Source organism: Lithobates pipiens, unplaced genomic scaffold (assembly GCF_037356315.1).
Source record: "Lithobates pipiens isolate NorthernLeopardFrog02 unplaced genomic scaffold, aLitPip1_a1.2 Scaffold_18, whole genome shotgun sequence".
Taxonomy (NCBI): domain Eukaryota; kingdom Metazoa; phylum Chordata; class Amphibia; order Anura; family Ranidae; genus Lithobates; species Lithobates pipiens.
The window spans coordinates 577,494,944-577,522,263 of NW_027507758.1; the positions used below are offsets into that span (position 1 = coordinate 577,494,944).

A 27,320-nucleotide genomic window follows, 5' to 3' on the forward strand; every position below is an offset into this window, starting at 1 on the left:
TTTCTACCTACATGCTATAAGTCAGGGGTAGCCAAGTTCCATCCACCTTCTGCCCAGGACCCAACCCACACCAGAATTTAAAGGGCAAAATATTTTACCCACTGGCATCATCAGGGGAATTGTTTCTCTAAGCCCTTGTACACACGGTCGGAGATTCCGACGGAATGTGTCCGATCGGACCGTTTTGTCGGATAATTCGACTGTGTGTGGTCTCCATCGGACTGTTTCTGTCGCAGTGTCCGACGGACCAAGTTTTCCAACTTGTCTGTAAAATTTTCTGACAACATGATCCGATCTGACCTTGTCCGATAATGTGTAGAGAATTCCCATCGGACAAAGTGCCACGCTCAGATCAAATTCCTACACCAAAGCTATTGGCTACTAGCCTGAATGTAGTCCAGTCGTAACGAAATAACGGCATGACGTTCTGAACGATCGGATTTTCCAACAACTTTGTCTGACCGTGTGTATACAACAGTTTCGGACAAAATCCGACGGACGAAATCCGACGGATTTGGTTGTCGGAATGTCCGACCGTGTGTACAAGGGCTAAAGGGGTACTACCACCTGTTTGCAAACATGCAATGCGTTATTGCAATCCATTCATTATTAATAAGTTACCAGCACAGAGCAACGGGCCTGAAAATGCATACTACAATTTTTTTTTGCCATTGCTGGACACTACAGAGCAAGAAGGGGTTGCAACCTTTGACAGGCTTCTTTTCACCAGGTTTTTTTTTTTTTTACCTCTCACAGAGATTACATGATAATGTCTTCATCTGCTTTTGTCTTAAGTAGGATAGAACTATCTATATACTTTATGATCTGAAATGTCAGCTGCTTTTGCACCCTCTTAGCCTGTGACTTGATGCAAATTTATAATATTAATGCCTAATCAATGGAAGAGGAGAACATGCTTCCTCCTGCCTTCAGCACACTGATGATATTGTCTTAGTGCAAAACCACGAGTTTGGAGTTTAATAATAAAAGGTGGCACTTTTTAAAAAAAATATAATACTGTTGCTGTATATATTTTGATATCAGGCGAAAGTAAAGTGGATAGCATGCCTGTTATCAGCTCATTCCTCATGCAGACCTAAAAGCTTCTGTACAGTAAATCCAATTTGGTTTTATTTAGAGGTCTTCATTTTTCAGCTCTTAAATTTGCAAGTAAGGGGTAAAAATGTTTGCATACAATTAAGATCTCTATGCCAGGTGTAAATTTTTTACTCCGGAATTTATTTTTATGCAGATTTGTAAAATTGCTGAAAGATCTATTTCAACTTGACTACACAGTGACCTTCAAAAACTTTTGCTTCCTTATCACCTTGAAGCTGAACTGGTGGTAAATATAAAAACACTCTTTAACCCATTTTAACTGTTAAAATGTCTGTTTAAAGGCAGCTAAGCTGAAATTTTCTTTTAGCTTCTCATGTTAGCTTGCACTGCTGACACTTATGCCCTGTACACATGGTCAGACTTTCCAACGGAAAATGTGTTACCGGATCCTGTTCTCGGAAAATCCGATCGTGTGTGGGCTCCATCTGACTTTTTCCGTCGGAATTTCCGACACACAAAGTTTGAGAGCTGGATGTAAAATTTTTCCGACAACAAAATCCGATCCTTTAAATTCCGATCGCGTGTAGACAATTCCGACGGACAAAGTACCACGCATGCTCAGAATAAATTCCAAGAAGAAACCTATTGGTTACTGGCCTCTTTATAGTGCCGTTGTAGGTGGTTTACGTCACCTCGTTCTGAACGATCAGATTTTCCGACAACTTTGTGAGACCGTGTGTATGCAAGACAAGTTTGGGCCAAAATCTGTCGAAAAAAATCCGACAGATTTTGTCGTCGGAATGTCCGACCGTGTGTACAGGGCATTAGAGTAGATGTGCCAATACTGCAAGCCACTCTGCTGTTCTACTTTATTGACCTCCTGTGTTCAGAATGCAGCAGAGCAGCCACTTAGCACAGGATCTGGATGAAAGTGGAGATCACTTGAGAGTCTATTACAATGATTTCCAGCTTCTAGATGGGTCCCACGTATATGGTATATGGATGGCTATACAGACTAATGTAACTTTCTAAAAATTTCATACCTGGAGAACGGCTTTAATTTGTTGGTCACTTACTGCATGTAAAGTGCATCTAACTTTGCCCTCTCCACAGGTTGACAATGCGTCTGTACAAGGGTGGCTCTGTTGCTCCTCCAAAGAGCAGAGCCACTCCGAGACAATAAGTGTGTTATTAGCTGGATTATTAGCTGAGAATAAAGTAAATATACCAATGGAGCCACCACACATACAGTATTTTTACAAAAGTGAGTACACTCCTCACATTTTTGCAAATATTTTATTATATCTTTTCATGTGACAACTTTGACACTTTGCTTCAATGTAAAGTAGTGAGTGTACAGGTTGTATAACAGTGTAAATTTGCTGTCCCCTGAAAATAACTCAACACACAGTTATTAATGTCTAAACCGCTGGCAACAAAAGTGAGTACACCCCTAAGTGAAAATGTCCAAATTTGTCCCAATTAGCCATTTTTCCCTCCCAGGTGTCACGTGACTCGTTAGTGTTACAAGGTCTCAGGTGTGGGAGCAGGTGTGTTAAATTTGGTGTTATCGCTCTCACTCTCCCATACCGGTCATTGTAGGTTCAACACCTCATGGATAAAACTCTGCGGATCTGAAAAAAAAAGAATTGTTGCTCTACATGAAGATGGCCTAGGCTATAAGAAGAGTGGCCAAGACCATACAGCGGTTTAACAGGACAGGTTCCACCCAAAACAGGCTTCACCATAGTCGACCACAGAAGTTGAGTGCACATGCTTAGCATCATATCCAGAGATTGCCATTGGGAAATAGACGTATGAGTGCTTCTAGCATTGCTGCAGAAGTTGAAAGGGTGGGGGCGTCAGCCTGCCAGTGCTCAGAGCCTCAGACCATATGCTGCACACTGCATCAACGTGGTCTGCATGGCTGTCATTCCAGATAGAAGCATCTTCTAAAGATGATGCACAAGAAAGGCCACAAACAGTTTGCTGAAGACAAGCAGACTAAGCATGTCCTATGGTCTGATGAGACCAAGATAAACTTATTTGGTTCAGATGGTGTTAAGAGTGTAAGGAGTACAAAGACACGTGTGTCTGCCTACAGTCAAGTATGGTGGTAGGGGTATCATGGTCTGGGGCTGCATGAGTGCTGCCAGCACTGGGGAGCTACAGTTTATTGAGGGTACCATGAATGCCAACATGTACTGTGACATACTGAAGCAGAGCATGATCCTGTCCCTTCAGAGACTGGGCTGCAGGGCAGTATTCCAACATGATAACAACCCCAAACACACCTCCAAGATGACCACTGCCTTGCTAAAGAAGCTGAGGGTAAAGGTTATGGACTGGCCAAGCATGTCTCCAGACCTAAACCCAATTGAGCATCAGTGGGGCGCGTTCAAATGGAAGGTGGTGGAACTCCAACATCCACCAGCTTTGTGATGTCATCATAGAAGAGTGGAAGAGAACTCCAGTGGCAACCTGCAAAGCTCTGGTGAACTCCATGCCCAAGAGGGTTAAGGCAGTGCTGTAAAATAATGGTGGCCACACAAAATATTAACACTTTGGGCCCGGTTTGGACATGTTCACTTAGGGGTGTACTCAATTTTGTTGCCAGCGGTTTAGACATTAATGGCTGTGTGTTGAGTTATTTTGAGGGGGCAGTAAATGTACACTGTTATACAAGCTGTACACTCACTACTTTACATTGTGAAAAGTGTAATTTCTTCAGTGTTGTCACATGAAAAGATATGAAAAAATATTTACAAAAATATGAGGGGTGTACTTACTTTTGTGAGATACTGTATAATCAAACTATTAAATACAAAGCCCAACCAAAATAAAAAAAAACAGAAAAAGCAGCGTCATAACTTACAGTCAGTAGGCTGTGTCCCTTGTGTTAATATCTCTTCTTTTAAATGAAACTCTCCTCCATCCATTGATGGCAGTAAATAGAACTAAAGGGCTGTCATAAACTCTCATCATGAAAATCAGTTTATGCCCACACTTACCACCCAGCTCCACCATTCATACAAGCCATACTACAGCTCCTATATCCTTGGAGGAGCATTTAATCTAAAAGAATAGGCATCAGCGCAAGAGACACATTCAAATGACTCTAAGGCCGCGTACACACGGGCGGACTGTCCGTCCAACTAAGTCCGTCAGACAATCCGACAGACAGTCCGTCCTACTTTTGAATGAACGGACTTGACCACACACGACGAACAGACAGTCCGCTGAAAGCTTGCGCGATGACGTGTACAGCACGTACGACGGGACTAGAAATACGACGTCCAATACACTGCAATGCAACCTTCGGCCGTGTAAATCCTTTCTGAGCATGCGCCATACTTAGTCCGTCCAACTTGCCTACTCACGAGCGGACTGTCCGCTGAAACCAAGTTTGGACGGACAATATTATGGAAATTCCGAAAGACTTAGTCCGCCAGACTGTCTGCTGAAAAAGTCAGCTGAAGCCCACACACGAGCGGATTGTCCGCTGAAACACGTTTCAGCGGACCAAGTCCGTCAGACAGTCCGCCCGTGTGTACGCGGCCTAAGTTATATCTCTTGTGCTGATGTTTTTCTTTTTGAGTTTGGATACAAAAATGGCTTCCAATTTCAAGATTTTTTACCGTATACAAGCTTTGCATCCATATTTTGACTAAATGTTTTTATATACTGTTTTTCATAAGAATAACGTTTTCTATTTTTCACTTGTGGAGGCTTTTTGACCATTCCTACTCTTCAGCTTATTATTCTCCCCTTTATCTCTAGGTGTTGTCACAGACATGTATCTAATGGATCCAATAACAGTTATCCTCTGCATTGTTACCTGTGTTTTTCTGGCAATTGTTCTATATGGACAGAAGCAAAATGTTCATCAAAACTATCCCCCAGGACCTCCTACTTTTCCAATCATTGGAAATATGCACATTATAAGCATGGAAAAACCTTATGTGACATTTCAAAAGGTAAGATTCTGGCTATACAAATGTACAGTTAAAAGATGTCCTTCACATAAAATAATGGAGAAGTGTGTTTTCTGTATCTAATAGTAACATATGGACATTGTCACTGGAAGTGAAGTTACAGAACTGCAGGCTTGGTGGTGATTAGTACAAGCTCAACGGTGCCGGCTCAGAAATACTGCACATCTGGAAGAGGTGTACTCTAACCAAAACTGTGTCTGTAGTGCAGTAGTGTCAATGGTGTAATAAGTATGGCCATGTATTACATGGTGTGCAAGTTGTCCAGCTTAAGTCTAAGTTTAGAATGCCACCTTAATGCTGAACTCACATGAACACGGCTTTCGCCTGCCATACAGGAATTAGCTAGCTCTGTTTCACAATGTCCCCACTGGGAGTTATCAAGCCCTCCCCACAGCTAGTACAACTCTTCCACCTTCCACCTGACACACAGCATTACTATATAGACTACATCCTTTTTTAACATGGGAATTGATATACCTAGTGGTATTTACCTACATAGTGGTGTTATGTAGGCTCTCTCTTCCTATCAGGCTCAGTTCTACAGTTCTTCCGATCTTGCATTATAAGGAATAGGTTAGCTCCTACCCAGGGGTGGGGTTCTCCTAAAAGGGGTACTAATCCATATTTTTGTGAAACTCCAAACTACAAGTGAAAAGGTCACTAAAATGCATAATTCATATCCAGGAAATGTTGTCAATGTTCTAAAGTTAGAAAAGGCACACAGTTTATTTTAAGGTTTGTTATAGCTCAATAACGCAAGTTATGGTAAAGCACAGAAGTGCACTTTGTAAGATTAGGCCCTATCTTTTATATTAACCTGTTCACAACTGCCCCGCACAGATTTACTGCGGCAGGGTGGCCGCTTTGCACCAGATCACGTATTAGATACGTGATCTGACACTTCTTAGTCTGGGGTGCACATGCACACTGCTGGCGACCCACTCTCACTGAGATTGGACACATCAGGAGCCATTCAGCGGGTCTGGCGGACCCAATGTCCATTGGGAGCTCCCAATCATTGATGAGAGAGACTGATATCTGCTAGTAGGGGAGACAGAGATCTCATGTTTCTGCTATGCAGGAACACGGACCTCTGTCTTATCACAGCCAAATCACCCCCCAACAGTTAGAAAGCACTCCCTAGGAGCACATTTAACTCTTTGATTGCCCCTGATGTTAACCCCTTCCCTGCCAGTGTCATTAGTATAGAGATGGTGAATTTTTTTAGCACTTATCCCAGCATTGGTGTCACTGATCCCTCAAAAAGTGTCACTTAGTGTACGATTTGTCTGTTGCAATGTCACAGTCCTGCTAAGAATCGCTGATCGCCGCCATTACTAGTAAAAAAAAAAAATCAAATTTGAGTTTTTTGAAAAACAGACCTATTTTTTTTCATTTACTGAGGTACAATCCACCAGGCTGAATGATGCTTAATATTTTGTGAATAGCAGAATTATATTTCCTAGTTCCTTTTGAGGACAAGTCTGTATCATATCAGTTCAAACTCCTTCTTAGCCCTTGTACACACGGTCGGATATTCCAATGGACAATGTCCGATAGGACCGTGTTGTCGGATAATCCGACAGTGTGTGGGCTCCATCGGACTGTTTCCGTCAGAGTATGCGACGGACCAAGTTTCCCAGCTGGGCTATAAAATTTTCCGACAACATGATCCCATCAGACTTTGTCCGATCATGTGTAGAGAATTCCGATCGGACAAAGTGCCACGCATGCTCAGATCAAATTCCTAGACCAAAGCTATTGTCTACTAGCCTGAACGTAGTCCTGTCCTAACGAAATAACGTCATCACGTTAAGTACGATCGGATTTTCTGACAACTTTGTCCGACTGTGTGTATGCAACAGTTTCGGACAAAATCCGTCGGACAAAATCCGACGGATTTGGTTGTCGGAATGTCCGATCGTGTGTACAAGGGCTTAAGATTCTACTTCCTTTTTACAAGAAAATTATTTCTTCCAATGTCCCCACATCTCAATTATGGTTCTCTACAACCAACTTCTTGTTCTGGAAAACTATTCATATACAGTAGATATAGAATAATACCAATAAATTCAATATTTGTTCATAAAGTGTAAACTGGATGGTTAACAAATAACAACTGAATCCCACGTTTGATGCAATGTTCTGTTTCCCATTATATATTGCTTTGACTAATTGGATAGTAAAAATGTAATATGTATAATGACTTCAATCTTCTCAAAGTATTTCCATTTCAGTTTATGTGTTAGTTGTTATAGAATAGGACATACGACACCTGTACCTTTTTTTTTTTTTTTTAAGAAATGTTTTAATAGTTATTTTTTTTTTCTGAACTGTTAAAGATCACCTAGAACTGCCCATTCATCTGATGAATCACCCACTGGCTTCTCATATGTTGAACTATTTATTTTTTTCTTTGTAATATTGCAGCTTGCTGAGAAGTACGGCTCAGTGTACAGCCTACAGATAGGGACACAGAAGATGGTTGTACTCAGTGGCTATGAGACGGTAAAAGATGCTCTGGTTAACCATGCTGAAGCGTTTGCTGGGAGACCCCATGTGCCAGTTTTTCTAGACATTTCCAAGGAACATGGTAACTATATTTGTATATATTTTGTTATTGTATGGCTGAAATATATACAGAAAAATGGTGTATACTGGCCTTTTTTTCATCCAGGGTGCCGGGGCACTCTTGAGTGTCCTTTGGAGTCTTCAGGGCTGCTTCGCCAAAGTTGGTGCAAAATGCCCAAAAACATCTATATGTTCTTATGTTTTTATTCATATTTGTACAATAAAACAATTTTTTAAAGAATTTTGCTTCTGTTCTTACCTCAGTGACAACCTCACACCCTAAAATGTCTTACCTTTTCTATTGGAGGGAGTCTCCCCTCCTATCTAGTAGTGTATAATGCAGGATGTGGATGTGATGTTTGTCCCTGGAACTGGTTAACTATAATTGAGATATGCCCAAAAATAGGGATGAGTCTGATGTTTGAATTGAATGCAAGTTTGACTCGAACATTGGGTGTTCGGCCGTTCGTGGAATTTAGAACATTATGGGGTGTTTGTGGGAAATTCAAGCACCCGCGGAACGCCCCATAATGAACGGCGTAACCGTCAATGTGCTGCGAGATCACAACACATTGACTGGATATCTCAGGACTTTTTTTTTTTAAATAAAGCAACTGCCCCAAACTGTTTAGTGTAAATTTTACTTTTTTTACATTTTGTTTTGGTGAATGAATAGGGGTACAATGTACCCGATACCCATTCACATAAGGGGTGGGATCTGGGGGTCCCCTTGTTAAAGAGGACTTCCAGATTCCGATAAGCCCCCCACCTGCAGACCCCCACAACCACCGGGCAAGGGTTGTGGGGAAGAGGCCCTTGTCCCCATCAACATGGAGACAAAGTGTTTTGTTGAGGGCATGTGGCCTGGTACGGTTCAGGAGGGGTGCGCTCTCTCGCCCCCCCTTTTCCTTTGGCCTGCCAGGTTCCATGCTTGGATAAGGGTCTGGATTTTGGGGGGACCACCACGCCATTTTTTTTACATTTTGTCCCAGAGTTCCCCTTAAAATCCATGCCAGACCTGAAGGGCCTAGTGGATTTTGCGGCGACCCCCAAGCAATTTTTTTTTGGTACGGAGTTTCCCTTAAGATCACACCAGACCCAAAGGGTGCTGTTTTTTTTTTTCAAAGATTTTTATCTATATTGCCGGGATCCAACAATACATGACAGCCGCAAGCATTTTTTAAATGCCATTTTTTCCTTTAGAAATGTAATTTTGCTGTGGTACTGTTATAAACACAGGAAAGATGCACTACTTTACAGGCAGACTAAGGAGACCCCCCCAGGCACCATATTTAAAGGAATATTTAATTTTTATTGTTTCACTTTAAGCATTATTTAAATCACTGCTCCTGAAAAAACAGTGTTTTTAAAACTTTTTTTGCATTGATGCATGTCCCCTGGAGCAGGACCCAGGTCCCCAAACACTTTTTATGGCAATAACATGCATATAAGCCTTTAAAATTAACACTTTTAATGTACGTGTCCCGTAGACTTTAATGATGTTCGCACAAATTTTTTGCCTGTTTCTGGTGCAAATACTCAAAAGTTATCAACAAGCCAGCGAGTGGATCAAGCCTGCCTTTTTTTACACAAAGCCATAGGTTTTTATTGTGCATTATGGTGCAACTTGGGCACTGTGCAGGCTAGCCACTGGCATCCTAACAGTTTTTTAGTTTACAAATGTGGAGGAATAAATTATCTCTAATATTGGGGGGCCAACATACGTGGATGCTGCTGCATTATGTAAAACTATTAGTTTAATTTTTTACATTTAGAATAAGGTGCATCATTTTAAAGGGTGCCTTGAATGAAAAAAGGTTGAGAAACTAAATTTTTTATAGTACTGCAAATTAAATAGTTAAACATGTAGGACTTCACAAAAAGAAAAAAACTCAAATGTAATAAACCATCTACCCTATGATGCATATTTTATTGTAATTTGATGGTTTTTTTTTAGCATACAGTGCATCTGGAAAGTATTCACAGTGCTTCACTTTTTCCACATTTTGTTATGTTACAGCCTTATTCCAAAATGGATTAAATTCATTATTTTTCTACAAACAAAACCCCATAATGGCAATATGAAAGAAGTTTGTTTGAAATCTTTGCAAATGTATTAAAGATAAAAAAATGGAAAAAAAAAATCCCATGTACATAAATATTCACAGCCTTTGCTCAATACTTTGTTGAATCACCTTTGGCACCAATTACAGCCTCAAGTCTTTTTAAGTATTATGCTACAAGCTTGGCACACCTATTTGTGGGTGGTTTCTCCCATTGTTCTTTGCAGGACCACTCAAGCAGCCTCTGGTTGGATGGGAAGTGTCATTTTCAGCCATTTTCAGAGCTCTTCAGAGATGTTCAACCAGTTAAAGTCTGGGCTCTAGCTGGGCCCCTCAAGGACATTCACATAGTTGTCCTGTAGCCAATCCTGTGTTATCTTGGCTATGTGCTTAGGGTTGCTGTCCTGTTGGAAGATGAACCTTCCCCAGTCTGAGATCCAGAGCACTCTGGAACAGGGCAGGGCATCTGCGGGGGTCTGCGGCGGTCTGTCCCGGAAGTGGGTGCAGATACCTGGATTATCCAGGTAACTGCACCCCCTCCCCCCTGAAAGGTGCCGATTGTGGCACCGGAGGGGGGGAGAGATCAGATTAGTGGAACTTCCACTTTAGGGTGGAGAACCGCTTTAATTGGCAATTGTACAGTCATGAAACACTGTACTCAAACAAAAGTGTGACAGTGCTGATAGCTGAAATTTGGCCTGGGCAGGAGGGGGATGGAAGTGTCTGGTATTGAAGTGCAGGCAAAATAAAATTCAGAAAAATCAGCACAAGGGACATAACATACAGTCAGAAGGATATATACCTTGTGCTGGTGCCCTTTCTTTTAGTTGAGATCCTCCACTGTCCATGGCCCCTACCCCTACCTCCATAATTGTCCAATGTAATAGAAGTTAATACAACTAAGGGGCTGTCACAAGATCTCGACAAGAGAGCCTGACTATGCCTGCTCTTTCCACCTAGCTTCTCTAAGAAGAGACATCAACACAAGGGACATACCGTATATACTCGAGTATAAGCCGAGATTTTCAGCCTCTTTTTTGAGGCTGAAAGTGCCCCCCTCGGCTTATACTCGAGTCATCGCTGTCTGCCCGCTCGATCAGCGTGTCGAGCAGACAGACAGCGGCCATTCTATAATTCAAAAGCCGCGCCTCCGGCTCCGCCTTCGCCTGTGATAGGCGGAACACTGAATTTCCCAGCAGCCTGTGTTCCGCCTATCACGGACATCGTATCATCCTCGTACTACGGACGAGGATGATACGATGTCCGTGATAGGCGGAACACAGGCTGCTGGGAAATTCAGTGTTCCGCCTATCACAGGCGAAGGCGGAGGCGCGGCTTTTGAATTTTACAATGGCCGCCGAGGCGCCGACGAAGAGGGCACGGGACGGAGGCAAGGCAAGGCACGGCACGGGACGGGACGGGACGGAGGCAAGGCAAGGCACGACACGGGACGGAGGCAAGGCACGGCACGGGATGGAGGCAAGGAGGCAAGGCACGGGACGGAGGCTCGGGACAAAGGCTCGGGACACAGGTAGGCTGGACACACACACACACACACACACACACACACACACACGGATGGATGGATGGAGACGCACACACACACAGGGATGGATGGATACACACACACACAGGGATGGATGGATGGATGGAGACACACACACACAGGGATGGATGGATGGAGACACACACACACAGGGATGGATGGATGGATGGATGGAGACACACACACACAGGGATGGATGGATGGATGGACACACACACACACAGGGATGGATGGACGGACACACAGGGATGGACGGACACACAGGGATGGACGGACACACAGGGATGGACGGACACACACACAGGGATGGACAGGCATGTCTCACCCTCGGCTTATACACGAGTCAATAAGTTTGCCAGTTTTTTTGGGGGTAAATTGGGGGCCTCGGCTTATATTCGGGTCGGCCTATACTCGAGTATATACGGTAACCTACTGACTGTAATTAAAGGGGTTGTAAAGGTAATTTTTTTTTCTTTTTGAATAACAAACATGTTATACTTACCTTCACTGTGCAGCTCGTTTTGCACAGAGTGGCCCCAAATGGCACTTTCTGGGGTCCCTCGGTGGCTGTTTGATCTCCTCCCCGCAAGAAATAACCACCTTTATGCGAGCTATCTTGCATGGTGGTTAGTTCTTATGGGCACGCTCCCATGATACAGCCGGCACCTATAGCCGCTCACTGTATCACTTGGCCTCGCCCCCCAGCGAGCCGCGTCATTGGATGTGATTGACAGCAGTGCAGGCCAATGGCTGCGCTGCTGTCAATCCATCCACTCTACCCAATCAACGGCCAGGCTGAGCGGCAAAGAGGACTTCGGAGGCAAGCGCAGAAGGTAAATGGGCTCAGGTAAGTAGGATGCATTAAGGTGAAAAAACACAAACCTTTACAACACCTTTAATGTCCCCTGTACTAAATTTTTTGTTTATTAATTAGGCTGCACTTAAGTTTTAAGGCATCCCTTCAGGCATTTTTTAATAGAATTGTGCATTTTTAATGTTTTATTCTGGACATGATTAAAATCGCTCACAAAATTAAATGTAAAAAAAAATTTAGGGTAAGTCCTACCCTCGGCATCTAATACAGGTTTAATATCACTTTAAAGCGGGAGTCCGCCGTTTTTTTTTTTTAAATAGTGACACTTACCCGCCCAGCGTGCCCGCGATGTTGGCACCCGAAGCCGATCTCTCAATCGTCTCTCGGGTGCTGCCGCCGCCATCTTGTGTGTGGGAATCAGGAAGTGGAGCCTTTCGGCTTCATTTCCCGGTTCCCTACTGCGCATGCGCGAGTCGCGCTGCGCAATAAGGATGGTCCCCGCTGTCTCTGGGATCTGTGTGTTTCCCAGCAGGCAGCGGGGGACTTTCGGAAAGGGGCGTAGATTCTGCGGAAAGGGGCGTACCTTCTGCAGAATCTACACCGGAAGTGGGTGCAGATACCTGTACTGTACAGGTACCTGCACCCCCCTCCCCCCTGAAAGGTGCCAATTGTGGCGCCGGAGGGGGGGGATTCCAATGAGCGGAAGGTCCACTTTAGGGTGGACCTCTGCTTTAAGCAGATTGTTTGATGAATTGGTTGCAGAGTTTTTTACCTGAAGATTATGGAGCACATATTTTTAAACATAAAAAAGAAAGCTTTTAGGTTTACAATCACTTTGTTCTAATAGGTTGTGCATGTTATTTTTATTTTTTTATTTTTTTAGGTATTATATTTTCTAATGGTAATAACTGGAAAGTCATGAAACGATTCGCTCTGTCTACGCTGCGAGATTTGGGGATGGGGAAGAAAACAATAGAAGATAAGATCTTGGAAGAGTGCAAAAATTTGGTAAACATCTTTAAATCTTACAAAGGTCAGTTATGAGTTCTGGTTTTGTTGCTACAAATTTATAGATTTTCTGTGTCACATAATGTCACACTGTCCAATCATGGAATCTGATTGGCTGTTTGTCTTTAAAATGTTGCCACTATGGGTACTGCCTTATACACCATACAAGGCAGCTCTTATTTGCCTGTGATGTTACAGTTACAATACAATAAAATACGAGGGGGTTAAGAAGGCCCTGCTTATAAGAGCTTACAGCTTAATTCAAATTACTGTGTAAAGAAAGTAAAATACCAAACCTTCTACACTTTTTTTTTTTGCTACTTAGTACTAAAACATAGAGAAAATAGCACAGATGCGATGGGGAGACAGCCTTGTCTTCTGCTGCCACCTATAGGGAGCTGTTTAAATCACAACCTCATGGTTTAGTATATGCAGTCCAATACATGGCCACACTGATCTGCAGTACATTATGGGGCAGACTCATTACAACTTAAAGGGGTTGTAAAGGTTTGTTTTTTTATTTTCTAAATAGGTTCATTTAAGCTAGTGCATTGTTGGTTCACTCACCTTTTCCTTTGATTTCCCTTCTAAATGTTTTTTTTCTTTGTCTGAATTTCTCACTTCCTGTTTCTCCTCAGTAAACTTCACACCATCATCCGAGCGGTGTTTAGTCAGCCAGAACAGCTTACTGAACAGCTTACTGAGGAGGAACAGGAAGTGAGAAATTCAGACAAAAAAAACAAAGAAAAAAAACATTTAGAAGGGAAAGCGAAGGAAAAGGTAAGTGAACCAACAATGCACTAGCTTAAAGGAACCTATTTAGAAAATAAAAAACAAACCTTTGCAACCCCTTTAAGGAAAAGAAGCACAAAAGCTGAGTGACCCATATCACCCAATCAATTTTTTTTTTTTCATTTCTATTAGTTCATATGGGCAATAGCTCTAATTTTCAGCTCCTTTCTCCTGGTTAAATGTATTAGCAGCACGTTGAGCCATGGTTCTACCACATTATAACTGCCCACTTTAACTAGGGTATGCAGTCACTCAGCCTATGAACATGCTGAGGCAAAAACTAAATGGCATCCAACTTTCAGGAAGTGATACTGCCATAGATCGCGACTCATTCAAGCGGATAAGGTTGTGCTGCAACCCGCACAGTAGGTTATCATTTTGAAGGTTACATAGTTACATAGTCTGGCTGAAAAAAGCTGTCACAAGTCCATCTAGTTAAACCAATGGAGGGGAAAAAAAAGTTATATATATATATATATATATAAATAACCCCCCCCCCCCCCCCCCACGTTTCTTATAGGCGTAAAATCCAGAGGGGAGAAGGGATGCGCCTGCTCAGTTGGTGTGTAATTGCATAGTGCGTTGATATTCTGGGGGTGTAACTTTTTTAAATGCCTTGCTGAAATCAAGATATGCTATGTCCACAGCACCATCCAAAACACTGGTAATGTAGTCAACACATTCAGTCAGATTAGTCTGACATGATCTGCCCTCAGTAAAGCCAGGCTGCTTTGGGTCCAGCAAGTTGTGTATTTTTAGGTGATCAGTGATCCTCCTTTTCAGGAGTGATTCCAATAACTTAACCACAACTGATTTTAAACTCACCGACCTGTAATTCCCAGGTTCTACCTTGCTGCCCTTTTTGTGGATAGGTACAATATTATCTGTCTGACAGTCATGGGGAACTTTACCTGTCAGAAGAGATTGATTAAATATTATATATACTATATTAAGACTTACCTGTAGGTGCTGGAAATATCCACATTTTAGAACATATTTACAATAAAGCCATGTGCCAAGGTCTACGGCGCATGCACACTTTAGAAAGGGCAGATTGAGCCATTTCTAAAGGGGGGCATGCCGTAACTAATGGCTCGCATGCGTGGGAGTGACATCACGCGACTCCCGTCAGTCACAGAGCCGGAGTTCGTGGCCCTGGAAGGAAGAGGGGTGAAGATGGATGCGCGCTTCGAGTGGGGAAAACGGTGAGAACGCAGGCTTCGGTTTCAGGTAAGTGACACATAATGGGCTACTTTTCGATGCATAGTAGCCCATTATGCTTTACCTATGCAGGGAAATAAAGAGGAAGTAAAACCCATCAGGGTTTACTTCCTCTTTAATGGTCCCACAACTATATCTCAAAGTTCTTTTAGAACCCTGGGATGAATACTATCAGGGCTCATTGCTTTATTAAGTTTTAACTGAGCCAGTTTCTCTGCTACCTTTGTCTCCAGAAATCCCCAAAATTTAACCTTCATTACTAGAACTAATATAATTTCTCAACTTGTTATTGTTAGTACAATTTATTTATGAGAAGACTGAACAGAGGTAAATGGTTTGCTACATCCAGGTCTCCCTCAACATGTGTGTTGTGCCCAGTTTTCATTTCAGTGATCCCATTGTATTTTTTCTTTCTATCACTAATGTACCTAAAAAAAGGTTTTATCTCCTTTCCTAATAGATTTAGCAATGTCCTACTCTTTCTATGCTTTGGCAGCACTGATAATGTGTTTGGCCTCCTTTTTGTTTATTCTTATAATCTTCTTGTTTAGCTACAACTCCTGTTTCCTTGAATCTTCTATATGCTGATTTTTTTTTTCCCTTTACTATCCTTTACTTTCCTTTTAGTGAATCATATTGGTTTTAAGCAGGTTTTTGGCAAATGTTTGCTCTTCTTGCAGGAGCACCATTCGATAACTGTGCGATCGTGAATGCTGCTGTAGCCAATATCATTGTTTCTATCCTAATGGGCCATCGCTTTGAGTACGATGATCCAAAACTTCAGAGGCTTTTGACAATCATTAACGATAACGTCAAAATCATGGGAAGCCCAATGGTTTTCGTAAGTTCATCTTTACTGCAATTCATTCATATCTTGACTGAATACCGGTCAATTGGGCTTTTTTAAGTGATATATGAATATACTAGCAAATGTGCAAAGAAAAGAAAGCAAGCCAAGCAGGTTTGTAAAGGGGCTTCGATATGGAACTCACAGAGGCATAGATACAAAGTTTATTAATAGAAAAGAGACACAATTCCAATAATGAAAAAATGGAATAGTGTTGCGCTGTACAAATAAGGTGCAGAAGTGGAAAAAATGTTGGGCTATATTAACAAGAGGCAATAATACACATACAAGTTTTGAATGGAGTGCAGATCCCCTGATGAAGTCACCTGTGAGACCTTATTGGGGACACTTTCCAGGGGATATACAGTTGTTCCACTACAAAGCCTGTTTGTATATGCTGTTACCTTACAGCAGTAAGGTAAGGGGACACCTATTAATTTAGCTTCACGGAAGGGGAGAAGCCACCCATCACCGGCACTGCACCACAGAAATGTTTACCAGCACTTTATATTTTTAATTTTTTATAGACATTTTGTCACCACAAGTTGCACTGTATTATTGAGGAATAATTGTTGCACGGACTTTGATTTCATTTTAATCTTCTGGATTTATATATTTTTTTGGATTTACATATTTTTTCTAATATACTGTGATTTATTATATATATGAACTTGTCTACAACGTTCACTAGCACCAGCCCTTTATACGTTTATTTTTTGGTTCTATATTGAGTCACTATAAATTTTGAACTTTTTCTGGAAAAGGGTCTTTTTACAGTCACACTTTGTGGCATATACTGTGACTTTCCTTTTTTTCTTATGTTGTACTGAAGATAGCGTTGTTTTTTTTTTTTTTCATTTAAGTATTTGCGTTTATTGCACTCCATTCAAAACTCTTATGTGTATTATTGCCTCTTGTTAATATAGCCCGACATTTTTTTCCACTTCTGCACCTTACTTGTACAGTGCAGCACTATTCAATTTTTGCTTTGTTTATCTGGGTTCTGATATTCCCCTCAATGTCTGCAGCGGTACCCGCCCCTCTTTATACATTTGGTTGGTGCAGGGATAATTTGTATTTACAATTCCAATAATGTATGACTATTAGCCACAATAACAGTAAATGCGTCACCAATATTAAAAAATCATGACAACGTTGTCACAATAAAAGTGGAAAACATAGCAGCCCGGGCTCACTTGCATACACAGACACTCAGCACATTTGCAGGGGAACGTGGGTAGACTCAGTGTTGAAAGTGTAAAATTAGCCTCCAGTGACAACAGGTATGGATATACCACAAAAACGGGAATCTCCTAAGTAGAGAGGAAGTAGTGGTGTCACAGGGTGTCACAGTAGGAAAAAAACAGAAATGTCAATCCTGAAAATCAGTGAGATAATACAGTCAGCTGCAAAGATGATAATCCAGCATATAGTTCAAAGTTACTGAAAAATGTACATATGTATAGATGAGCTTCAAAATATGATAGACATCTAGACTTGGTTATAAGAAAGCATATACTATAGATATTTGGTCCCTGTTGCAGGAAGCCCCAACAGCCAGGTGGCATGGGATTTAGCATATACAATGCATGGAGAAAGTTTAAAATGACGGGACTGCAGCATCCCTGACACAATCTTAGCCGCCGTGCTGCTTGTTTCCTTAGTCCGGTACCGATTGACTCCTCAGATGTCCAAAAAAGCAAGTGCCTGGGGCTATTCAGGTAGTGGAAGCAGTCATCCTTTTCCTGGCTGTAGATGTACACTGATACTCAGTAGTGGCCCCGCTTCATGCGGTTATGAGTGGAGCGAATATACGCTACATGTATGTGGCTCCAGGACCAGGCTGCTAAACACTGGTGTTTATGCATTTCGCTCAGTTGTGTGAGCTTCCTCAGAACGATGCAACGGACTGGTCAGTGGGCTTATAATTGGGATGCTCCTCCCTTTTCAAAATGATGGCCTTAAAGGGCAACTGCCTTTCTGTTTAGTTGTTTCAGTCTTCCAAAAATAAAAGTATCAAAACAGTGCGGGTATATTTCAAGGGGCTAAGAAGAAGAATAATAATATTATAGTTTTTTTGGCCAGGTAGTTGATAAGTAAAAAACATTCATTCCAAACACACCTATAGTTAAGTATAATGTAATAGAGGTTTGGAAATGGGTATTAAAATGCAGATTGATCAAGTACCAGCACGCCTATGATAATATGGGAGAAATTAAGATAATATACTTCTCCTAAGCAAGAAGAGAAGATCATAGTTATGGTTCAAGAAAAGGTTGTAAGTTGAATTCAATATTTAACTATTTAACCCCTTCGGAATCATAGTTTGTAAACGTTAAATATTGAATTTAGCTTACAATATTTTCTTGAACCATAACTATGATCTTCTCGTCTTGTTTAGAAGAAGTATATTATCTCCCATATTGTCATAGGCATCTGCATTTTATCCCCTTCGCGCCAAACATACATAGATATGCGGCCTTGGCTTTCAGGGGTTATACCGGGATAATGCCCGCAGCTGTAGGCATCATCATAAAAAGTCATCATAAAAGCCGTTTGATTGTTATCCCGGAGGACATCTCCCCTTCCGGCCACCTCCCACCACTCTGACCATGCCTCTTGTCCCACTGGGAGACCAGATCCGCCACTTCCAGCGGCTAGAGAGAGACTGGCACGAAGTCGAAAACGGCTTTGTGCCAGTCTCCTGAATGTAAACATGGAAGCAACGTCACAACGTCACTTCCTGTTTTTATTCGGCTGTCAATGGAGCCGGATTTAAAAAAAAATATAGTATTCAGAATTGAAATTTTCAGCGATCTGAATACTTTGAAGTGCAAAGGAGGTATTGGAGGTCTTTTAGACCCCCGATCCCTCCATAAAGAATACCGGTCACCACCTATTACTGTCACAAGGGATGTTTACATTCCTTGTGGCAGCAATAAAAGTGATTTTTTTTTTTTTTTTTAACACAATTTAATGATCTAAAAATAAATAAAATAAAAAATGTAAAGCGCCCCCATCCCCACGAACTTGCTCAGCAAAGAAAACGCATACGGAAATCGCACCCGCATATGTAAACGGTGTTCAAAAGACACATGTGAGATATTGCCATGATTGCCAGACAATAATTCTAGCACTGGACCTCCTCTGTAACTCTAACCTGACATGAGTTGCACAACACTACACTAACTCCAATACACGTAGGTACACTTGTCACCCCCTGATCCCCCCCCCCCGGTTGCCCTTTTCAAATTTTTCACTGATCATTACATTGGTGTCACTTGTGACTCTAATCAGTGTTAGGGAAATTAGTAGTAGATCTCATTAGGTCTAGGGTACCCCTCAAACCTCCATAATAAAGGTTTAACCCCTTGATCGCCCCCCCAGTTAACCCTTTCACCCCCCTGTCTTAGTATCACTAATAGATCTTTTTTCTGATCGCCATAATAGTGCCACGGGTAACGCTAGTTAGCCAGCTAGTTGATTAGTTTCACCGTCAGGTTTTTATAGCATCAGGTACCCCCATATATTACCTAATAAAGGTTTTAACCTCCCAGTGTGCCCCTAGTTAACCCTTTCAACCCCCTGTCAGTGGTGATCACCGTAATAGTGCCATGGGTGACGCTGGTTAGTTCGTTCGTTTTTTATAGCGTCAGGGCACCCACCATATATTACCTCTATCAGGGGCGGACTGACAACTCATGGGGCCCATGGGCAATAGAAGATTATGGGGCCCCCGGGCAATAGAAGATTATGGGGCCCCCGGGCAAAAGGAGATTATGGGGCCACACAATATACATACACACACACACACACATATTCAGTATACACACAGACACATACTGTCCCTGGTTTTATAGAGGCTGGCAACCCTGATGGGGCCCCCTAGTGGCTTGGGGCTCTCGGGCAGTGCCCGAGTGTCCCAATGGTCAGTCCGCCCCTGACCTCTATATGCCACTGTGTAGTCACTTGTATGATCATGGATTTGGTGCATGTAGCACCATGCAATCTAATCGCCGGGCTTACCGTAGCAGCTTGTAGATTCCTGTCTTAGGCAGGGGGAGAGAGCCTGCTTGAGAAGTAATAATTTGTTCACAGTGAAGTGGAGGGATTCACAGAATGTTTTTGTTCTGTCCTCCCTTTCACGCAGACACGACAGCCCAAATTCAAACGGTCGACTGGTGTTGTGGAGAAACCCCTCTGTGTCCATGAATACAACCTTTAATATGAGAGGGGTGGATCTCAACAACCAGTTGATGGCACTATACTTAATTGCCTGTAAGGCAAGACGCTGGTATAAAAGAGCGTCTGTATACTTATTCCAATTGGCTCTGCTGAAGGCTCATGTGCTATACAAAGTGTCAGGGCGAACTGGATGCTTCCTTAAATTCCAGGAAGAGATCGTCACAGCCCTTCTGTTTCCAGATGGTGCTGTACCCCAACTTCCCAATGCAAATTCAGTAAGCCGGCTGCATGGGAGGCATTTTCTGTATGTCCTCCCTGGTACCCCTACCCAACGATCACTCCAAATAAGATGTTGTGTCTGTAGCAAGCGCGAATATAGGCGTGACACCCGCTGTTATTGTCCCTCCTGTCCTGACCATCCTGATCTATGCATTGGTGAATGTTTTGAACACTACCACACACTATAGTAGAGTATTAGTGTAGGGTACAGCACAGACTAGGACACACTTTCACAGGGTCTCCAAAGATGCCATCGCATTTTGAGAGACCCAAACCTGAAACCGCTACAGTTACAAATAAGAGTGTAAAAAATATATATATATATAATAAAAAGCCAAAAATAGTTGTGGGTTTTATTGCTCTCTCTCTCTATTCTGCTCTTTTTACTATGTTTACTATGTTTTATCATGTTTGCTTTTCAGGTATGTAATTCTTTTATACTTTACTGTTTACTGTGTTTTATTGTTAACCATTATTTTCTTTTCAGGTACGCCATTCAGCTGCAGCACTGATTTATTTATCTTGACAGCAACAGCATTTGCTCTGATGATACATAAGTGATTTCACCACCGCAGTTAAAAAAAATGGTGCATGTATGCCCATCATTAGAAATGGGTGGATGCAGGGCGGTATTCTAATGCAGGCCACACCCACCGATCAATATATTTTATTCATTCAGCCCACGGGCTGCATGAAATAAAAGAACAATATATGTACAACAAGGATCAGCAACGTACTGGTATGTTGCTGAACTTTGAGCAGTTATACTAGAATGATGCCTGCAGGTTTAGGTATAATCTTTGTATCGTTCTTTTCAGCCAGCGGTTGGCTTTCGTGTAAAAGCAATCCTATCAGCTAATTAGCCACTAGACTGCTTTTACAAGCAGTGGGAGGGAACGTCCCCTTCCTGTCAGCTTCCTTGGGTTTCTCAGGCTCTCCTGTCCCACCAGGGAACCTGATAATGCAGTCGGTGGCTCCGCCAGCTGACCATAGAGCTAGATCAGAACAGCTCCAATCATCTCTATGGCCTAAGAAACCCGGAAGCCACAAGCATTTCATGACTTCGGTTTCGCCGGATATAAACTGCGCCATTGGGAAATTGGGAAATCATCTTATCACACCGATCTTGGTGTGGTCAGATGCTTTTAGGGCAGAGGAGAGATCCAGAGTCTAATAGACCCAATTTTTTTTAAAAAGAGTACCTGTCACTACCTATTGCTATCATAGGGGATATTTACATTTTCTGTGATAACAAAAAAAATTATAAAAAATAAATAAAAATGAAAGTGTAAAAGCAAAATAAAAAAGGCAAATAATTAAAGGGGTTGTAAAGGTTTGTTTTTTATTTTCTATATAGGTTCCTCTAAGCTAGTGCATTGTTGGTTCACTTACCTTTTCCTTCGATTTCCCTTCTAAATGTTTTTTTTTTCTTTGTCTGAATATCTCACTTCCTGTTTCTCCTCAGTAAACTTCTCACCATCATCCGAGCTCGTGGTTAGTCAGCCAGAACAGCTTACTGAACAGCTTACTGAGGAGGAACAGGAAGTAAGAAATTCAGACAAAGAAAACAAAGGAAAAAAAACATTTATAAGGGAAATCGAAGGAAAAGGTAAGTGAACCAACAATGCACTAGCTTATAGGAACCTATTTAGAAAATAAAAAATGAACCTTTACAACCCCTTTAAGAAAAAAAAAGAAAGCATCCTCATCCCCCCCGTGCTCCTGCGCAAATGCAAGCGTCGGTCTCTTGTCATATGTAAACAGCAATTGCACCATGCATGTGAGGTATCACCGCAAAGTTCAGATCAAGGTTAGTAATTTTAGCAGTAGACCTCCTCAGCAAATCTAAAGTGGTAACCCATAAAGGCTTTTAAATGCTTTTAAAAATGTATGTAGTTTGTCGCCGCTGCACGGTTGTATGCAATTCTAAAGCATGTTGTTTTTGGCATAAGATCATCTTTTATATTTTATCAAACATTTGGGAAATATAGTGTGTTTTAGTGCAGTAGAATTTCAAAAAAGTTTTTTTGTTTCCAAAAAAATTGCGTTTGAAAAATCGCTGCACAAATACTGTGTGAAAAAAAATCACAGAAAATGTTATGCTTCAATATCAGGCACTTGCCCCCCTTCAAGCCCAAGCCAATTTTCAGCTTTCTGCGCTGTCACTGTTTAAATGACTATTGCATGGCCATGCTACACTGTGCCCAAACAGAATTTTTATCATTTTGTTCCCACAAATAGAGCTTTCTTTTGGTGGTATTTGATAACCTCTACGGTTTTTATTTTTTGCTAAACGAATAAAAAAATATACTGAAAAGTTTGAAAAAAATTAAAGTTATGCTTTTGTTTCTGTTATAAAATTTTGTAACTAAGTACGTTTTCTCCTTCACTGATGGGCACTGTTAAGGCAGCAATGACGGGCACTGATAGGCACTGACGGGCACCAACAATGGGTACTGATATGTGGCACTGATAGGTAGCACTGATGGGCATTGATAGGCGGCACTGATGGACACTCATGGGTGGCACTGGTGGACACTGATGGGCACTGATGGACGACACTGATGGGCACTGAGACTGCAAAGATAGATACTTATGGGTGGCACTGCTGGACACTGATGGGCACTGATGGACGACACTGATGGGCACTGAAAGACTGCAAAGATAGATACTTATGGGTGGCACTGATAGGTGGCACTGCTGGACACTGATGGGCACTGATAAGTGGCACTGCTGGGCATTGATACATGGTACTGATGGCCACTCATGGGCACTGATATACAGCACTGATATGCGGCACTAATAGGCATCCCTGGTGGAACTGGCAGGCATTGTGAGTGGGCACTGATTGGCAGCTACCTGGGCATTCATTGGTAGCTGCCTTGGCACAGATTTGCATTTCCCTGGTGGTCGAGTGTGCATGGCCATTCTGGTGGTCCTGGGCGGCATGATGGAGGTCCTGGACGGGATCCGAAAGGGGGGGCTGTGCTGATAAACAATCAGCACAGACCTCCCCCCTTCAGGAGAACAGACAATTAGCTTTCCTCTGCTCGCGACTGTCAGACACGAGTGAGGAAAAGCTGATCAACGGTTCTTCCTGTTTACATTGTGATCAGCCATGATTGGACATGACTGATCACAAGTCTAGATGCCTATCATATTTTGAAGCTCATCTATACATATGAACATTTGTCAGTAACTTTGAACTATATGCTGGATTATCCTCTTCACAGCTGACTATATTATCTCAGTGATTTTCAAGATTGACAGTTCCCCCTCCTCTGAACTATTCCTCATCCCTGACATCCCAACCTAGGCACACACACATACCACTACACTCCAACGACACAGACCCCCAACAACCCACCAATACAGCCTTTACCCTAGGCATTCTATCAGGAAACTACATGACGTGACGTGACGCAACCTAGGAAATCTGTTACCTAACTGGTCTTATCATTTACCCCTAGACTTTTCTGGAGCGGATCCATCCCCTCATACTTTGGGCCCAGACCTTATCCCTCGGATGGATCCCCTTATCTGACTAAGACAGATGTCCCTCTAGCTTCATGTTACGGACCATACCAAGCCCTTCTTATGCCCCTCTCATTCTCTACTCCCCCCCCTCTCACTCTTGGTAGCTGACCTGTACCTAGCAGAATGTATCTATACATCTCACACCTTTAGGGTCTTTTCAGTTTAAGAATGTTTACGTGCACAACCTTACCAATCTCATTGCATGTTTTATTTGATGATGTTTTATTTGAAATCCTGTTGACATCTTACTCCTCCAATTGTTGGGGATCTCTCTGTACGTTTGTACTTTTGTGCCTACTATTTCTTTTTCAATAAAATTGTCTTTAAAAAAAAAAGATTGACAGTTCAGTTTTTCCTACTGTGACACCACTACTTCCTCTCTACTCGAGAGATTCCTGCTTTTGTGGTATATCCATACCTGCTGTCACTGGAGGGTGATTTTAGATTTTCAACACTGAGTCTAATACCCACTCCTCCCCCGCAAGTGTGTTGAGTGTCTGTGTGTGCAAGTGAGCCCGGGCTTCTATGTTTTTCACTTTTATTGTGACAACGTTGTCATGATTTTTTAATATTGGTGAAATTTTTACTGTCATGGGGGTAATAGAAACTTTCAGTGTTGACATTTTCCATATTTTATTATGTAATTTTTAATACTAGCAAATGTGCTTGTTCAAAAGCGGAGTCATTTTTGAAATTGGTGCAGGTTGTTGATTGTGTTATTTTTGTGCATATGGAAGGTTTTACATTAAGATATCGCATTTATATTTTGTCAGTGTGGTGTTAAAGGGCTTCTAAAGGCTAAAGTTTGTTTTACCTTCGTGCATTCTATATAAGAAGGTAAAAAATCTCTGTGTGCAGCGCAAAGTTGAATAATGCCCACCGGACACAGTGGATGCCAGATCACTATTTCAGACCACCCCCAGTATCATGTGAACACTGTAAACAATCACAGTGATCACATGACAGTTTCATCCAAAGCCATTCTTTGTGTATTATTGTGTTGATTTCTGTGATTGGTCACAGTGATTACATGCTACAGACAAAGCACTGTTTCATGTAAAAGCTATGGCCAATCACAGCTATCCTAATAGTACATAATGGCTTTGAATGGATGCCATTCATAAAATAATTTCTTATAACCGTGATCATCACTGTTATTAGCATTAATAGCATTACAAAAAAATACTGATCACCTTCCTAGATTTTTTTTTTTTTACATACTGTCACCAATCAGTTTTCCTGATCACCGCCACACCAGTCATATGATGACGCTGTACTGCTCTGATGACGGAGTGTAAAAAAATAAATAAATAAATAGTGCAAAAAAAAAACAAAATTATTTTCCAAAGAAGTGTGACAAAATATTACAATTTCAAAAAATTCACCATGCCTCTTGGCTGCCTACTTCCCAAAAATGGGTAATTTAGTAAGTATTTTTGTACTATCCTGGCATTTTAGGGCCTCAAGAAATAAGATAGACAGTCAGTACATCCGACGGATCTGTTTTCATATACAGTATATGAAAGTATCTTGTAGAGATATTTTTCATACAGACTAATTAATATGCTCTGGTTTAGGACACTTTTACCACAGAATTATAGCTGTATAAATTTTAGCCTATATTAAAAATTACTTATTTGCAAAATGTTATGACAGACTATCAAAAACTTATTTTTTTTTTTTTTTTTTAAAACCTTTTGGTCTTTTTTCATTTTTTTTTTTTTAGCAAAAAATAAAAAACCCAGTGGTGAATCACCGCCACCACCACCAAAAGAAAGCTCTATCTGTCTCAAAAAAAAAAAGAGTAGTGTTGATGACTTTTGTAATGGTCATTCGATGTGTGACAGCACTGAAAGCTGAAATTTGCCTGAGCAGTAAGCCGGTGAAAGTGTCCGGTATTGTGGTTAAGCTCAAAAAACTCTACATTAATGAATCTGTATCCATATGACTATCAATATCAGCACCTAAAGCGGCATTATTATTTTTATAAAATAAAACTGTGTAAGGTGTTTTTATTAAATGTAAGAGAAAAAAAAGAAACAAGTTGTGTTTATGCGTTCTCACGTGTGTGTGTGTGTGTGTGTGTGTGTGTGAGCCTCTATTTCCTTACTGTATTATTTGACAGCTGTGTGACAACCGACAATTGCCATATAATATGAATAATACAACATGGAAATAGCTATTTCGATGGAAAGCATATTTAAACCTATTAATTGTGTTAGCTGTGTTTACAGAATGCTTACAAATCACTGCTTGCCCCATTTCTAATATATAAGGGTCAATGCTTATCTTTTATTTCAGCTGTATAATTCATTTCCATCTCTTGTCCGTTGGCTACCTGGGAGCCACAGAAAAGTTGTGCCTTACGTAAATGAATTGCACACCTTTATCAGGGAAACCTTCACAAACCAGAGGAACCAGCTGGATGTCAATGACCTGAGAAATGTTGTTGAGGTCTTCCTTGTCAGACAAAAGGAGGTATACATCATTCTTTGTAACCTGAGTCTTTTAATATTTTTCATTAGGGTGTCCTGAACGAGTGGGAACCTTAGTCTAGGTGTCAATTAGTCCACAGGCTTGCTTGTTCCTTTCACGATCTAATTGAGGAACATCTGTCTACTACTGAGTACCGAATCAAGAGAATACTGTATCTTTAATGCCACTAAATGCAAATATATGTACAATCATGCTACTTGTGCAGGTTATGTCACATCTCATCTGTCAGTAAAGTTATTCCACTCTTTCTTTTATGTAACAGAAATGTTAATTTGAAAAACTACTAGTGTGTGGCCAGGTAATGGTTACAGTTTCTGAAATGGAACTTGAAGCTCTAGCTAATAGGCAATACTGGCTATACTACTCCAATTGTGAGCACTGAGTGAAAAATCTGCAAACAAATGTGTTTTTGTCTGTGTCTACATTGGAGAGATTCCAATTCACTGTCCTAGAAGTGGATAACGATCTCCCAGCAATAGAATCCTGATAGAAGTTTTAGCCTTTTCCTACTTTTTTCAGAATAAATCAAATGCTTTGGCTGGAATTGATCTTTAAAGCTTGATGGTCAGAATGTCTTCCAGTCAGCTAACCTTTTTAAAGTAAACTCAGTGTAGTGCTACTCCCATAAGGGCCACAGGAATACTGTCCAGGTCTTCTCCACAGGTTTTATCGTGCAGCCAGGCACACAGGATCAATCACAAGCTTCTTCAATGACCAGTCTACGGGTGTTTTTGTTTTTGGAGAGAATTGTGGGAATTGGGTGGGATACTCCAAAAACAACCATATATGTTTGAAGACTTAGGCCGCGTACACACGCGCGGACTGTTCGCCCAACTTTGTCCGCTGAACAGTGTTTGGGCGGACAGTCCGCTCGTGTGTGGGCTTTCAGCGGACAGTTTCAGCGGAC

General features: G+C 41.6%; 1 protein-coding gene across 1 annotated transcript in view; it reads left to right on the forward strand.

The window, feature by feature from the left end:
• The first annotated feature begins 4,843 nt into the window (after window positions 1–4,843).
• The window catches only part of LOC143989077 (cytochrome P450 2K4-like), a 43,615-nt gene continuing 21,138 nt past the window's right edge, over window positions 4,844–27,320 (forward strand). The window contains exons 1-5 of the mRNA XM_077489088.1: window positions 4,844–5,036; window positions 7,485–7,647; window positions 12,932–13,081; window positions 15,750–15,910; window positions 26,219–26,395. Of these exons, the coding sequence (XP_077345214.1) occupies window positions 4,854–5,036; window positions 7,485–7,647; window positions 12,932–13,081; window positions 15,750–15,910; window positions 26,219–26,395 (834 nt within the window). The 5' untranslated portion in view covers window positions 4,844–4,853. The remainder of the gene's footprint in view (window positions 5,037–7,484; window positions 7,648–12,931; window positions 13,082–15,749; window positions 15,911–26,218; window positions 26,396–27,320) is intronic.